This window comes from Cebus imitator, unplaced genomic scaffold (genome assembly GCF_001604975.1).
Source record: "Cebus imitator isolate Cc_AM_T3 unplaced genomic scaffold, Cebus_imitator-1.0 Scaffold457, whole genome shotgun sequence".
NCBI classification, from domain to species: Eukaryota; Metazoa; Chordata; class Mammalia; order Primates; family Cebidae; genus Cebus; species Cebus imitator.
Genome location: NW_016107772.1, coordinates 385,524 through 399,137, shown reverse-complemented (window position 1 = coordinate 399,137; position 13,614 = coordinate 385,524). Strand labels below are relative to the sequence as shown.

General features: G+C 44.3%; 2 protein-coding genes across 5 annotated transcripts in view; one reads left to right on the top strand and one right to left on the bottom strand.

The window, feature by feature from the left end:
• The window catches only part of CFAP92 (cilia and flagella associated protein 92 (putative)), a 75,207-nt gene that overhangs the window by 56,952 nt on the left and 4,641 nt on the right, over positions 1–13,614 (bottom strand). For all 4 annotated transcript variants that reach the window (XM_037732600.1, XM_037732601.1, XM_037732602.1 and 1 more), the window contains exons 4-7: positions 12,728–12,941; positions 4,463–4,603; positions 1,765–1,852; positions 574–695 (exon numbers count right to left, since the gene is read on the bottom strand). In XM_037732600.1, coding sequence (XP_037588528.1) covers positions 574–695; positions 1,765–1,852; positions 4,463–4,603; positions 12,728–12,941 — 565 coding nt within the window. The remainder of the gene's footprint in view (positions 1–573; positions 696–1,764; positions 1,853–4,462; positions 4,604–12,727; positions 12,942–13,614) is intronic.
• Positions 1,891–3,813, top strand: LOC108291498 (60S ribosomal protein L39-like). The gene is made up of 2 exons (XM_037732596.1): positions 1,891–1,931; positions 3,572–3,813. The coding sequence occupies exons 1-2, from the start codon at positions 1,891–1,893 to the stop codon at positions 3,786–3,788; spliced, it is 258 nt and encodes an 85-aa protein (XP_037588524.1). The 3' UTR covers positions 3,789–3,813.

Below are 13,614 nucleotides of genomic sequence, written 5' to 3'. Positions count from 1 at the left end.
AAAAAGAGTAAATACTTTATCTTTCAAGGAGTCTTCCCATAAACACTACTCTTTTATGCTTCCCCAAATACCATATACCTACCCCTACCATAGCATCTATCACATAGAATTATAATTCTTTATTTGAAAGTCTCCACTAGATATTAGAGATTTTCATGTCCTCCATATGCATAACACCACGGGTCAAAAATATTGGTGGAGTGGGATGGATGATGAGGTTGAGTGAATGACATGAGAAGAAATGGAACAAATGGATGGATAGATGGAGATGGATGGATGAATGAATGGAACAGGTGGATGGGGATGGATGGATAGGGATGGATGAATGGTGGATGGATGAATACAGGTGGATGGATGGATAGATGGGATAGACAGATAGATGAGTGGATAAATGGGAATGGATGGATGGACAGTAAGGATGGAATGCATAAGTTGAAAATGTATATAGTACTCTTACTTTTGAGAAACATTTGGTCAAATATGCAAGAATCTCATTGAAGTATCCTGAATTTAAAATATTTCATAATTCTTCCAAGTCTAGTTGTATTATAAAATTCCCAGATCCTAACTTACTTTGAGATCTTTGTCTGTCTAATATGTTTAAGCTGCTAAATGATTCATTCTCAATTAATTCCTTGATCTCCATCATGCTTGCTCCTGCCAAAGAAATGGTTGGTGTTCTTGAAACACTCCATCTAGAAAATTCACAAAGAGAAAAATTAATGAAGGTGAAAAAAATCAGGGGCTCGATCTGAAAATCTATTTACTGATGGACTAAATGAAAGCAGATTTTTAAAAAATCTTATAGTGCATTCCTCTAACACAGTTCTTCTAAGTTTTCAATGTGCCTGTGAGTTACCTAGGGATCTTGTCAAATAAAATGCAGACTCTGGTTCAGTAAACCAGGGGCAGGCCTGAAATTCTGCATTTGTATCAAATCCCCAGTAATGTTGGCACAGTTGGTCTGCATTCAAGGTACTAACCAACTCAAAAAATATGAGAAATAATATGTTTTTATAAAAATAGCCCAAACTATAAAACATCTAAGAATTCACTTTTAGGAATTATCCACATTTATAGGTAGAACAAATTAACTCTATTAAAGGACATAAGGAAGGGTCTGAATTGAGTGAAAGGATATACCATGATCATGGATGAGATACCTTAACAATGTAAAAATGTTAATTCTTCCCAAATTAATCTATACATTCAATACAAAAGCAATTTTTAAAAACCAAAATTGTTTAAAGCCATGTTCTATTGGTTCTTCTCATTCCATTTTCCCAAACTATCAGCTGGGCTTCCATTCTCTCCCTGGTCCCCATAGCATCCAAGGAGTCTCCTTCTCCAGACCCTTCTCAGGCTACCAGAGACCCTAAGAGCAACTGACCTCATGCAGGATGGCTGGAGACTCAGGAGTCTGAAGGTGTGAGTTGGAATCCTGGCTTAACCAGGAATTCTGGTTTATGACTTTGTGTAAATCACTTAATTACTCAGTTACCTTGTGTAGAAAATGGAGATAGTCATATCACCTCATAAAGTTGTCATTATGAGGATCAAATAAGGTAAATAATGCACGCAGAAAGCTTGAGGTGCAACAGGTACTCACAAACACAAGCTGCCCTTTCCCTGCTCCCTTAATTTAGGCTGGATTGCATGAGCTCCAATTTAACTGGATTTACTAAAAACACCTACCATGGCTCATAGTAGGGCTAGTACAAGAGGGGCTTCACTCCTACCGCCCAAATATCATTCAATCCTTACTGAACCATGGAAGAATCATCCGTTTTGAGGGACTTCTCATATTCCTCACTGTTCTTGGAAGAAGTTTCAGGCTCTGCTTGTTGAGAACCTGAAAATAATAGCAAATATTTCCAAGCTTTTTGTTACATGCTAGCTGACCAAGAAATGAGGGCTCCTGACCCATTTCTGTAATGTCAGTCTCTAGGCAGAGGCCTGGGATATGGTAAGCACTCAGTAAAAAAATTAGTAAGTGAGTGAATGAATAAACATACAGACTAGTTTCAATTATTTTGATAAATGCAGTCAAGAGGAGACCTCCAGTTCCTTATATAACAGCCAACAGAAAGAGAAAAGTCTATTATGTATTAAATTGTCCATTTCAGTACTGTTTACATTAGAAAATGAAAATAGTCCCAAGATTCCCAAGTTCCCAACCATAGGGAATAGATTACAGTCTGACCAGAAGATGAAATACTACTTAGTCACCACAAATGAAGTTCATGGAAAGTTTTTCGGGAAATAGGAAAGTGCGCCGGGCGCGGTGGCTCAAGCCTGTAATCCCAGCACTGTGGGAGGCCGAGGCGGGTGGATCACGAGGTCAAGAGATCGAGACCATCCTGGTCAACATGGTGAAACCCCGTCTCTACTAAAAATACAAAAAATTAGCTGGGCATGGTGGCGCGTGCCTGTAATCCCAGCTACTCAGGAGGCTGAGGCAGGAGAATTGCTTGAACCCGGGAGGCGGAGGTTGCGGTGAGCCGAGATTGTGCCATTGCACTCCAGCCTGGGTAACAAGAGCGAAACTCCGTCCCAAAAAAAAAAAAAAAATAGGAAAGTGCAGCCTGGTGCAGTGGCTCACACCTGTAATCCCAGCACTGTGGGAAGCTGAGGCAGGAGGATCTCTTGAGCCCAGGAGTTTGAGACCAGCCCAGGCAATATAGCAGGATTCCATCTCTATAAAATATTTTAAAACTGGCTAAGCCTGGTGGCACATGCCTGTCATCCCAGCTACTCATGAGGCTGAGGCAGGAAGATTGCTTGAGTCCAGGAGTTCAAGGCTGTAGCAAGCTGTGATCAAGCCTGAGTATAGTAAGCACTGCAGCCTGAGTGACAGAGTGAGACCCTGTCTTAATAGAAAATAATAAATGAGTAACAACAAGAAGGGAAAGCGCATGTGATGGCATCTTAATAATCTCTAAATACAGGAGTATGTATCCAGGATAACCTAATCTGTGTAAAAAAAAAAAAAAAAAAAGAAAGAAAAAAGAAAAATCCTAGGCTGGCCGAGGTGGCTCATGCCTGTAATCCCAGCACTTTGGGGGGCCAAGGCGGGAGGATCACCTGGTCAGGAGTTTGAGACCAACCTGGCCAAGAGGGTGAAACTCTGTCTCTACTAAAAATACAAAAAATAGCTGGGTGTGATGGATGGTTCATCCCAGTAGTCCCAGCTGCTCGGGAGGCTGAGGCAGGAGAATCACTTGAAATAAGGAGGCAGAGATCGCAGTGAGCCGAGATTGCACCACTGCACTCCAGCCTGAGTGACAGAGCAAGAAACAAAGAAATTCTCTGCAATATAGTAACTACAATGTTACATAGATTGTTCCTTATGATGAAATTATGTTTTTTTCTGTTTTATACTTTATCTATTCATTAAATTTTCCAAAAACCACATATATAACTTCTACAGTCAGAAAAGTTTTTGAGGCCAGGTGCAGTAGCTCACACCTGTAACCTCAGCACTTTGGGAGGCTGAGGCTTGTGGATCACCTGAGGTCAGGAGTTTGAGACCGGCTTGGCCAACAAGGTGAAACCTCGTCTCTACTAAAAGTAAAAAATCGCTCTCTTCCTTTCTCTGCCATCGTGGTGTGTGCTTTTCTCTGTTTCTTGCCAAGTCTTCTCACAAGACTTTCAGGATTAAGCGATTCCTGGCCAAGAAACAAAGGCGAAATCGTCCCATTCCCCAGTGGATTCGGATGAAAACTGGTAATAAAATCAGGTACAACTCCAAAAGGAGACATTGGAGAAGAACCAAGCTGGGTCTATAAGAAATTACACATACGATGGCACACACATTTATGCTGTCTGAAGGTCACAATCGTGTTACCAAATCAAGCTGAGAAATGTCACCGCTATCTGGAGAAGTTTGAATAGTTTCCTTTCTGTATCTGTTATGAAAGCATTAGTTAGTACAATCCACAGTGCTTCCATTATTCATGTTTAAAAAAAAAAAAAAAGAAGGCGGCTTTGGTTGCCTCGGTTCAGTAATAAATATGTGAAACCTTTCACTTCAAAAAACAAAACAAAACAAAAACAAAAACAAAAATCAGCTGGGTGTGGTGGTGGGCACCTGTAATCCTAGCTACTTGGGAGGCTGAGGCAGGAGAATCGCTTCCACCTGGGAGGTGGATGTTGCAGTGAGCCAAGATTGTGCCATTGCACTCCAGCCTGGGAGACAAGAGCAAAACTGTGTCTCAAAAAAAGGAAAAGAAAATTTTTGGACACACACACATACATTAAATTTAAAAATAAAAGAATCAGCAACAAAAACTAAGCCATGCAGCAAGAGCAGTGCAGCCGTGTGGCAGGGTGAGCCCCACCGCCTCCACTGCCAACACGCAGGAGGGACTCCCGTGCACACGCACCGCCCCAGCGCACCATGCAACAGCCTTCCCTGCGCTGCCTTGCACTCAGCTTCTCCACAAAGACCTTCTCTGCTCACCTTGCAAAGACTTCGGGTGTTTTTCTGCTTTTTCTTGTTTTCCTCGTGGATGTTCCTGGTTCCACTCCTCTCTGACAATGTTGCCATTCTCAATACCCTGTTCAGATAATTTTCTCTGATTTAAAACCAAATGTCTCACATCTAGAATGCAGGAGAAGAAAGAAACATTGAGTCAATCAATCCAAAATACTTATTGAATATCTATTACGGGCATTTCTTTCTTTCTTTTTGATTGGCAGTGACCAATACTACAGGCATTTCTTGGAGATATTGTGGATTTAGTTTGACTACACTAAAATAAGTATCACAATAAAGTGAGTCACACATAATTTTCCCAGTGCATATAAATTATGTTTATACCATACTGTAGTCTTATATTAAGTGTGCAACAGCATTATATCTTTAAAAAAAAAAAAAAAGTACATACCTTAGTTTAAAAAATGCTTTATTGGGCCAGGTACAGTGGCTCATGCCTGTAACCCCAGCACTTTGAGAGGCTGACCTGGGAGACTGCTTGAGCCTAAGAGTTTGAAGCTGCACGGAGCTGTGACTGCACCACTGCATTCCAGCCTGGGTAACAGAAAGAGGCTCTGTCTCTTCATAAAAAAGAGAGAAAAAGAAGGAAGGAAGGAAGGGAAGGAGGGAGAAAAGGAAGGAAGGAAAAGAGAGAAAAAAATACTTTATTGCTAAAAGATGTTACAAGCTGGGCACGGTGGCTTCTGCCTGTAATCTCTGTACTGTGGGAGGCTGAGGTGAGAGGATCACTTGAGGCCAGGAGTTCAAGACAAGCCTAGGCAACATAGTGAAACATTGTTTCTACAAAAAAGAAAAAATAGCTGGGCACCTGTAATTCCAGCTGCTTTCGAGGCTGAGGTGGGAGGGTGTTTGAGTCTGGGAGGTCGAGGCTGCAGTGAGCCATGATCACCCTCTTGCACTGCTACCTGGGGGACAGAGCAAGACCCTATCTCAAAAAAAAAAAAAAAAAAAGTTAACAATCATTTGAGCCTTCGGGTAATCATCTTTTTGCTGTGGGGGTCTTGCCCCGATGTTGGCGGCTGCTCGGTGATTAGGGTGGTGGGTGCTGAGGGCTGGGTTCACCTCACCATGAAGTTGGCTGCATTGATCGACTCTTCCTTTCATGAAAGGTTTTCCCGCAGCATGTGAGGCTGTTTCATAGTATTTTGCCCACAGTAGAACTGCTTTCAAAATTGGAGTCAATCCTCCCAAACTCTGCTCCTCCTTTATCAACTAAATTTGTGTACTATTCAAAATCCTGTTGTCATTTAAACAATGTTCACAGCCTCTTCACCAGAAGTAGATTCTATCTCATCTCAAGAAACCACTTTCCTCATCCATAAGAAGAAACTCCTCATCTGTTCAAATTTGATGAGGCTGCAGCAATTCAGTCACATCCTCAGGCTCCACTTCTAATTCTAGCTCTCTTGCTCTTTCCACTACATCTGCAGTGACTTGCCCCACTGAAGTCTTGAACCCCTCAGTCATCCATGAAGGTTGGAATCAACTTTTTCCAATTCTTATTAATGTTGATATTTTTACCTCCTCCCATGAGTCACAGATATTTTAAAAGCATGTAGAATGGTGAATCCTTTCCAGAAGGTTTTGTTGTTGTTTGAGATGGAATCTCACTCTGTCACCCAGATTGGAGTGCAATGGCATGATCTCAGCTCACTGCAACTTCTGCCCCATGGGTTCAAGCAATTCTCTTTCCTCAGCCTCCCGAGCAGCTGGGATTACAGGTGCCCACCACCACGCCTGGCTATTTTTTGTATTTTTAGTAGAGTCGGGGTTTTGCCATGTTGGCCAGGCTGGTCTCAAACTCCTGGCCTCAGGTGATCCACCCGCCTCAGCCTCCCAAAGTGCTGGGATTACAGGCATGAACCACTGTGCCTGGGCCTTCCAGAAGGTTTTCAATTTACTTTGCCCATATCAATCAAAAGAATCACTATCTATGGCAGCTATGGCTTTATGAAATGTGTTTTTTAAATAATAAGACTTGAAAGTCAAAATTACTCCTTGATCCATAGGCTGCAGCATGGTTGTTGAAACAAAAGTCATCTCTTTGTACACCTCCATCAGAGACCTTAAGTGACCAGGTGCATTATCGATGAGCAGTCATATTGGAAAGGAGTCTTTTTTCTAAGCAGGTCTCAGTAGTTGGCTTTAAATATTCAGTAAACCATGCTGTAAACAGATGTGCTGTCATGCAGGCTTTGTTATTACATTTAGAAAACTCAGGCAGAATAGATTTAGCACTATTCTTAAGGGCTCTAGGGTTGTGGGAATGGTCAATGAGCACTCGTCTCCACTTTAAGTCACCAGCTACACTGCCCCTAACAAGAGAGTCAGCCTGTCCTTTGAAGCCAGGCATTGACGTCTCCTCTCTAGCTATGAAAGTCCTACATGGTAGCTTCTTCCAATAGAAGGCTGTCTCGTCTACTCTGAAAATCTGTGGCTTAGTGTCATCACCTTCATCAGTGATCTTAACTAAATCTAACTTGCTGCTTCACCTTACACTTTTCTGTTCTGGAGACGGCTTCTTTCCTGAAACCTCATCAACCAGTCTCTGCCAGCTTCAAACTTTTCTTTTGCAGTGTCCTCACCTCTCTCAGCCTTTATAGAACTGAGGAAAATTAGGGCCTTGCTCTGAATTAGGCTTCAGCTAATGTGGCTGGTTTGATTTCTAGCCAGACCATTAAAACTTCCTCTGTGTCAGCTATAAGACTGTTTCTCTTTCTTATCATTGCTGCGTTCACTGGAGCAGCATGTTTAACTTCCTTCTAGAACTTTTCCCTTGCATTCTCAACTTGGCTAACTGTTTGGCACAAGAAGCCTAGCTTTCAGCCTACCAAGGCTTTTGATGTGGCTTCCTCACTAAGCTTAATCATTTCTAGCTTTTGACTTAAAGGGAGAGATGTGCAATGCTTCCTTTCACTTGAACACTTTGGAGGTCGTTGTAGAGTTATTAATTGGCCTAATTTCGGTATTGTGCCTCGGAATAGGGAGGCCTCAGGAGAGGGAGAGAGAGATGGGAGAATGGCTGGTCACTGGAGCCCTGTGTTCTGGAGTCAGAACACACACAGCATTTATCAGTTAAGTTCCCTGTGTTCTGGAGTCAGAACACACACAGCATTTAAGTTCACCATTTCACACACGTGCAGTTTGTGGCACCTCCAAACATTTGCAATAGTGATATCAAAGATCACAGATCATAGATCACCAAAGCAAATATAATAAGTTTGAAAAACCACAAGAATTAATTACCAAAATGTGACAGAGACAAAGTGAGCAAAGGTTGAAAAAATGGCACCAATAGACTTGCTTGACACAGGGTTGCCACAAACCTCCAATCTGGAAAAACATGATCTCTGTGAAGCCCAATAAAGCGAAGCACAATAAGTCAAGGTATACCTGTAGTGACAGTCACCTTCCTCTGAAGAAGATGAAGCAGTAGATAAGGTCCGTATTCTCCTGGAGATGCTGCCTAGGAAGCTGCCTCCAAATTCCAGGAAACTCAAAACAATAAGCACACATGTCTGGGATAGGCACACGCGTTGAGGTTCTCAGACCTCAGCCAGCGGCATCCTCCAAATGCGAGCATTGAGCCCAGACATGCACTGCCTCACTGGCTCCTCGAATTCCACTTTGAGGGCAGGAGTATTCCCCCACCTCAAGGGTTAAGATATGACACTGAAGCGACTTTCCTGTGGTCAGATAGCTTGTCCTTAGCAAAACCAGGACTGCAGCCAGAGTGCCCCGTCCCCAGCTAGGGTGTCAGCTCCTCAACGCCCTTCATTTCTATCCCTAGAGGCCTCGCATGCACATGGCAGCCACCAAGAATGGGCAGGATAATGAATGAATGAATGGAGGAAGTGAATTAACAAATGGAGATGAAAGATGCTACAAGAAAGAAGTAGAAAAAAAAAGAGGTGAAATTGGATTCAGTGTTGAATGATAGATAACATTTTTGGAGAAAGAGATGAGGCTGAGAGCCATGGAGGAACGCCCAGCTGGCTGGAGGCAGGCCTTACCACAAGGGAGATCCACATGTCTTCAGGGACCAGGAGGTGGGCTGTGGTATGAAGGGGCAGTGGCAGTGAGAAGGAGCCTTGGAAGCAGATTGTAAAATGCCTTCAAGCCCAGACTCAAAGTCTACACTTGGTTCCCTAAAGGCCCTGGGGCAGCCATGAACAGCTGCAGAGCAAGGCAGCACCAAAGCCGGAGGGAAGACAGAGAAAGGCAAGGCCACAGTGGCAGGAGAGGAGGGCAAACAAACCTGGGTGCAGAGAAAGCCAGAGGGCAGGAGGGAGAAGACAGCTGGGCAGAGAGCTCTCCCAAGAACAGGTGGAGGAAACCTCCTGGGAACTGGGTGGAGGTGTTGAGAATTGAGGGCAAAGGAGGAGTTAAATAGGACTGGGGGCTTTGAGAAGAATGCTGTCTTCAACCAGTCCTTAGAAATCAAGCAGATGAGCAGATTGAAGGGAAGAGAAATGCTGAGTGTGATGGTTAATACTGAGTGTCAGCTTGATTGGATTGAAGGAATGCAAAGTATTGATCCTGGGTATGTTGGCGAGGGTGTTGCCAAAGGAGGTTAACATTTGAGTCAGTGGTTTAGGAGAGGCAGACCCACCCTCAGTCTGGGTGGGCACCATTTAATCGGCTGCCAGCACTCGGCTAGAAGAAAGCAAGCAGAAGAACATGGAAGGAGCTGACTTCCTGAGTCTTCCGGCTTTCATATTTCTCCAGTGCTGGATGCTTCCTGCCCTCAAACATCAGACGCCAAGTTCTTCAGCTTTTGGACTCTTGGACCTGCACCCGGTGGCTTGCCAGAGGGCTCTCAGGCCTTCAGCCACAGGCTGAAGGCTGCACCGTAGGCTTCCCTATTTTTGACATTTTGAGACTCAGACTCGCTTCCTGGCTCCTGAGCTTGCAGACGGCCTATTGTGGGACTTTACCTTGTGATCAAGTGAACTCCTTAACAAACTCCCTTTCATACATACATCTATCCTATTAGTCCTTCCCTCCACAGAACCCGGACTAGTACAGACATGGGTTGGGATGTGTCCTTCAAGACCAGCAGGCTAAAAGCTACCAAGTTCTGGCATTGCGACCTACCACCAGGCATCCAGGAAGCATCCTACCTCCTTCATAACATGAGACAGAATTCTTAGTGTTTCTTGCACTCCCAAGAAACAAGAGTTTCTGTAAGAAATCTTTTTAAGGAGAAAAGGCAGGACTTAAGACAACATGTACACTACATTCACAGAAAAAATGTTAATAATGGCTCTCTCTGGACAGAAATCATGAGGTTTTAATTTCTTCTCTTTTTTTGCTAAATTGCTCTATAAAGTGAATTTGCACTGCTTTTTTAATGAGAAAAACTTCTTTAAGCAGTGATGCTAAGCTTGGGACAGGGTTCAAGAGGGAGCAGGTGCTGTCATTTCAACATTTCACAGTGCTAGGCATAGTGGCTGACACTTGCGATCCCAGTACTTTAGGAGTTCAAGGCAGGAGGGTTGCTTGACACCAGGAGTTAGAGACCAGCCTGGGCAACATAGTAAGACCCAATGTCTACACAAGATAAAATCTAAAAATTAACCAGGTATAGTGGCACCTGTGGTCCCAGCTACTCAGGAGGCTGTGGCAGGAGGAATCACTTGGGCTCAGGAGCTGAAAACTGTAGTGAGCTATGATCACATCATTGCACTCCAACCTGTGCAACAGGTGAGAGCCTGTCTCAATCAATCAATAAGAATACTCAGAACAAGAGGCTTGAGGGCTCTCCCTGGAGGCCCTAGCACACCCTTCCTTCCTTCCTTCTTTTCTGGCCACCAAATTCCCTTTACCCATCTCTTTGCCACTGTGGGCCTTCCTCCAGGAACCCTTCCCGATACTCCCACCTCAGCACCCTACCCCAATGAGAGCCCACTGCAGGGCAGATACTGACCAGAAAGTCTGGCTCAGCAGCTCTGAATCAGGCCTAGAATCTGCAGGTAAGCATCTGATGCAGGCGGACCAACGCTCACACTTTGAGGGTGTGGTTCTTTCCTTTGGTCCAGGCGAGAAAAATTACCTCGAGTCCCATTTTCTCAAGCTGGAAGTCTACAACTTGTAATGCAGGTATATACCAGTGTTTCTCAGCCAGGGGCGATTTTGACCCCCAGGGGACATCTGGCAATGTCTGAAGAACTCCGATTGTCACGACTGGCAGCTAGTAGAGGCCAGAGACGCTGCAAAACACCTGGCAATCCACAGAACAGCCCCCACAGCAAGGAATTTATCCGACGCAAAATGTCAATAGTATCAAGAGTAAAAAACCCTGAACATAAATGAAAGATTAAATATGGGAAGTTCCAAGCCTCCAAGGTCAGAAAGCCTCCTTGAGAAGTCAGGCTGGAAAATCAGAGAAAGGCAAGGCTTTCCAGCCACACAAAAGTGAGGATAATTACACTCATCTGGAAGGCGCCGACAACAATAGCACTATACATCATTAGAATCATTGATTCTAATATGTACATCTGTTTTGCTTTTTTTTTGAGACAAGGTTTTGCTCTGTCACCCAGGCTGGTGTGCGGTCAAACAAACACAACTTACGGAAATCTCGACCTCCCAGGCTTAAGCAATCCTCCCACCTCAGCCTTCCAAGTAGCTAGAATTACAGGTGCGCATCACCATGCTGGGCTGATTTTTAAATTTTTTTCATAGAGACAGGGACTTGCCACATTACCCAGGCTGGTCTCAAAGTCCTGCCTCAGGCTCCCAAAGTGCTGGGATTACAGACATGAACTGCTATACCTGCTTTTATTTTTAACATCTCTAAGCATCAGAAGGCATCTTACAATTAATGCCATGCCATAGTTTAATTGGTAGCATTTAATTACAGTTCTTAATTTTTTTTTTTTTTTTTTTTTTTTTTTTTTTTTTTTTTTTTTTTTTTTTTTTTTTTTTNTTTTTTTTGAGACAGAGTCTCACTTTGTTGCCAGGCTGGAGTGCAGTGGTGCGATCAAGGCTCACTGCAACCTCTGCCTCCTGGGTTCAAGCAATTCTTCTGCCTCAGCCTCTGGAGAACCTGGGACTACAGGCATGCACCACCATGCCCAGCTAATTTTTCTGTTTTTAGTAGAAATGGGGTTTCACCATGTTGGCCAGGGTGATCTCGATCTCTTGACCTCATGATCCACCCGCCTCAGCCTCCCAAAGTGCTGGGATTACAGGTGTAAGCCACTGCACTCAGCCACAGTTCTTAACTTTTCTATGGACAATGCATAGCTTCCCTATTGCCTGTACCCAGGTGGACCGCTCCCGTCACCCTGCCTCCAGTATTCCAGAGAAGGAGGTACTAGTTGTTTTTCCTTTTTTACAGATGAGAAACGTATGTTCAGGAATATGCCCAGGTCAACAGCAAGTACAAGACGGAGACAGGACTGAATTCCACTGTCTGGCTTCAAAGCCTGGATCTTTCCACCCCTCCTGGTCCCTCTCCTTCAAGGGAGTTCAAAAGACTTTCTGACATTGGCCTGGCACAGTGGCTCACACCTGTGATCCCAGTACTGTACTTTAAGAGGCCAAGGCGGGTGGATCACCTGAGGTCAGCTGTTCGAGACCAGCCTGACCAACATGGCAAACCCCCCAACTCTACTAAAAATACAAAAATTAGCTGGGCGTGGTGGCACATGGCTGTAGTCCCAGCTGCTCGGGAGGCTGAGGCAGGAGAATCACTTGAAGCAGGGAGGCAGAGGCTGCAGTGAGCCAAGATTACATCATTGCACTCCGGCCTGGATGACGGAGCGAGACTTTGTCTCAAAAACAAAAAAAATCTTTGATATTGACATAATATTTATACAAATGAGTCTGGAAAGGTCTACATGAAAATGTTAAGATGACTATCTTGGGGTGGTAGGATTTTTAAGTTTTCTCTTTTGTTTCTTGGCATCCTCTAATTTTTTTTTTTTTTAATAAACATATAATACTAGTCCCGGCCGGTGGTGAGTGCCCGAGTCAAAGCTGCCCTAAAATAAAACGGCCCAAAAGGTGGAGTTGCAGGAACACTGCCCACCACACCATCACTGCCCGGGGTGGCCCTTCCTATCACCACAGCACGACCTAGTAGAATGCCCTGCCACAGATCCAGAAACCGTGTGTGCACATGCCAATTAGAGGAAGGAAACCAGGAGACACTGGCTTTTGTGCTGTTACTAGTGAGTAAGCCCTAGGCTTCCAGAACCATTTCAAATAAAACCAGAGCACCTGACTTATGAAAAGCTCCCACGTCGTCTGTGAGACCGGCAGTCTTCAATCGGTAATATCTGGCTTTTCTTGACACCTTGTCCTTAATGTTCCAAAGGCTTAAGGTTATTTTGTGGAAATTTAGTTTCTTTAATAATTCCTTTGTCACGCTGATATTAAAAGTCTGCTCCCATGACACCCAGGCTTTGTCACCTTCATGCCACGGCTTCACAGTCTGTGTAAAACAACATTCAGAGATGTCAACTGGGGAAAGACATGTGAAGGTCATGGTGAACAGAGCTAGCCCCAGCTCCAGCCCTGGCCCTCAGCAGCAGTGCTGCCTGACTTTGGTGCCTGGTCACTCTCCAGGCTCTGAGCTCAGGGGAAATGGGGCATTGTGTACTGGGTCCCATCAGACTTCTGTGTTCCTCAGGAAAAATAAAATCAAAGTAATTGTCAGTAAATAGCATCCTCCTCGATTGCTTCCAAGCAATGACCCGGAGCAAAACCACTGGCAGGAGTGTGTGTGTGCAGGTAGTGTGTACGCATGCATACACACAGAAAAAAGGAAATCTCATGAACTACAAAAACTTTTGAAACACCCCGGAAATTACTGGGCAAAATATCTAAATAAAAAATAGGCCACGCATGGTGGCTCATGCCTGTAATGCTGGCAATTAGGGAGGCCAATGCAGGCGAATCACTTGAGGTCAGGAGTTCAAAACCAGCCTGGCCAACATAGTGAAATTCTGTCTCATCTAAAAATACAAAAACTAGCTGGGCATGGTGGCTCATGCCTGTAGTTCAAGTTACTCAGGTGCCTGAGGCATCAGAATTGCTTGAACTGGGAGGCTGAGGTTGCAGTGAGCAAAGATCGTGCCACTGCACTCCAGCCTGGACAAGAGAGC

What these genes read in the sequence shown, in the direction of transcription:
- LOC108291498 (XM_037732596.1), top strand. Translation starts at nt 1,891, where the DNA reads ATGCTAGCTGACCAAGAAATGAGGGCTCCTGACCCATTTCT. An exon ending in AGGGCTCCTGACCCATTTCT is followed by an intron (nt 1,932 to 3,571) that starts GTAATGTCAGTC and finishes CTCTACTAAAAG; the next exon opens with TAAAAAATCGCTCTCTTCCT.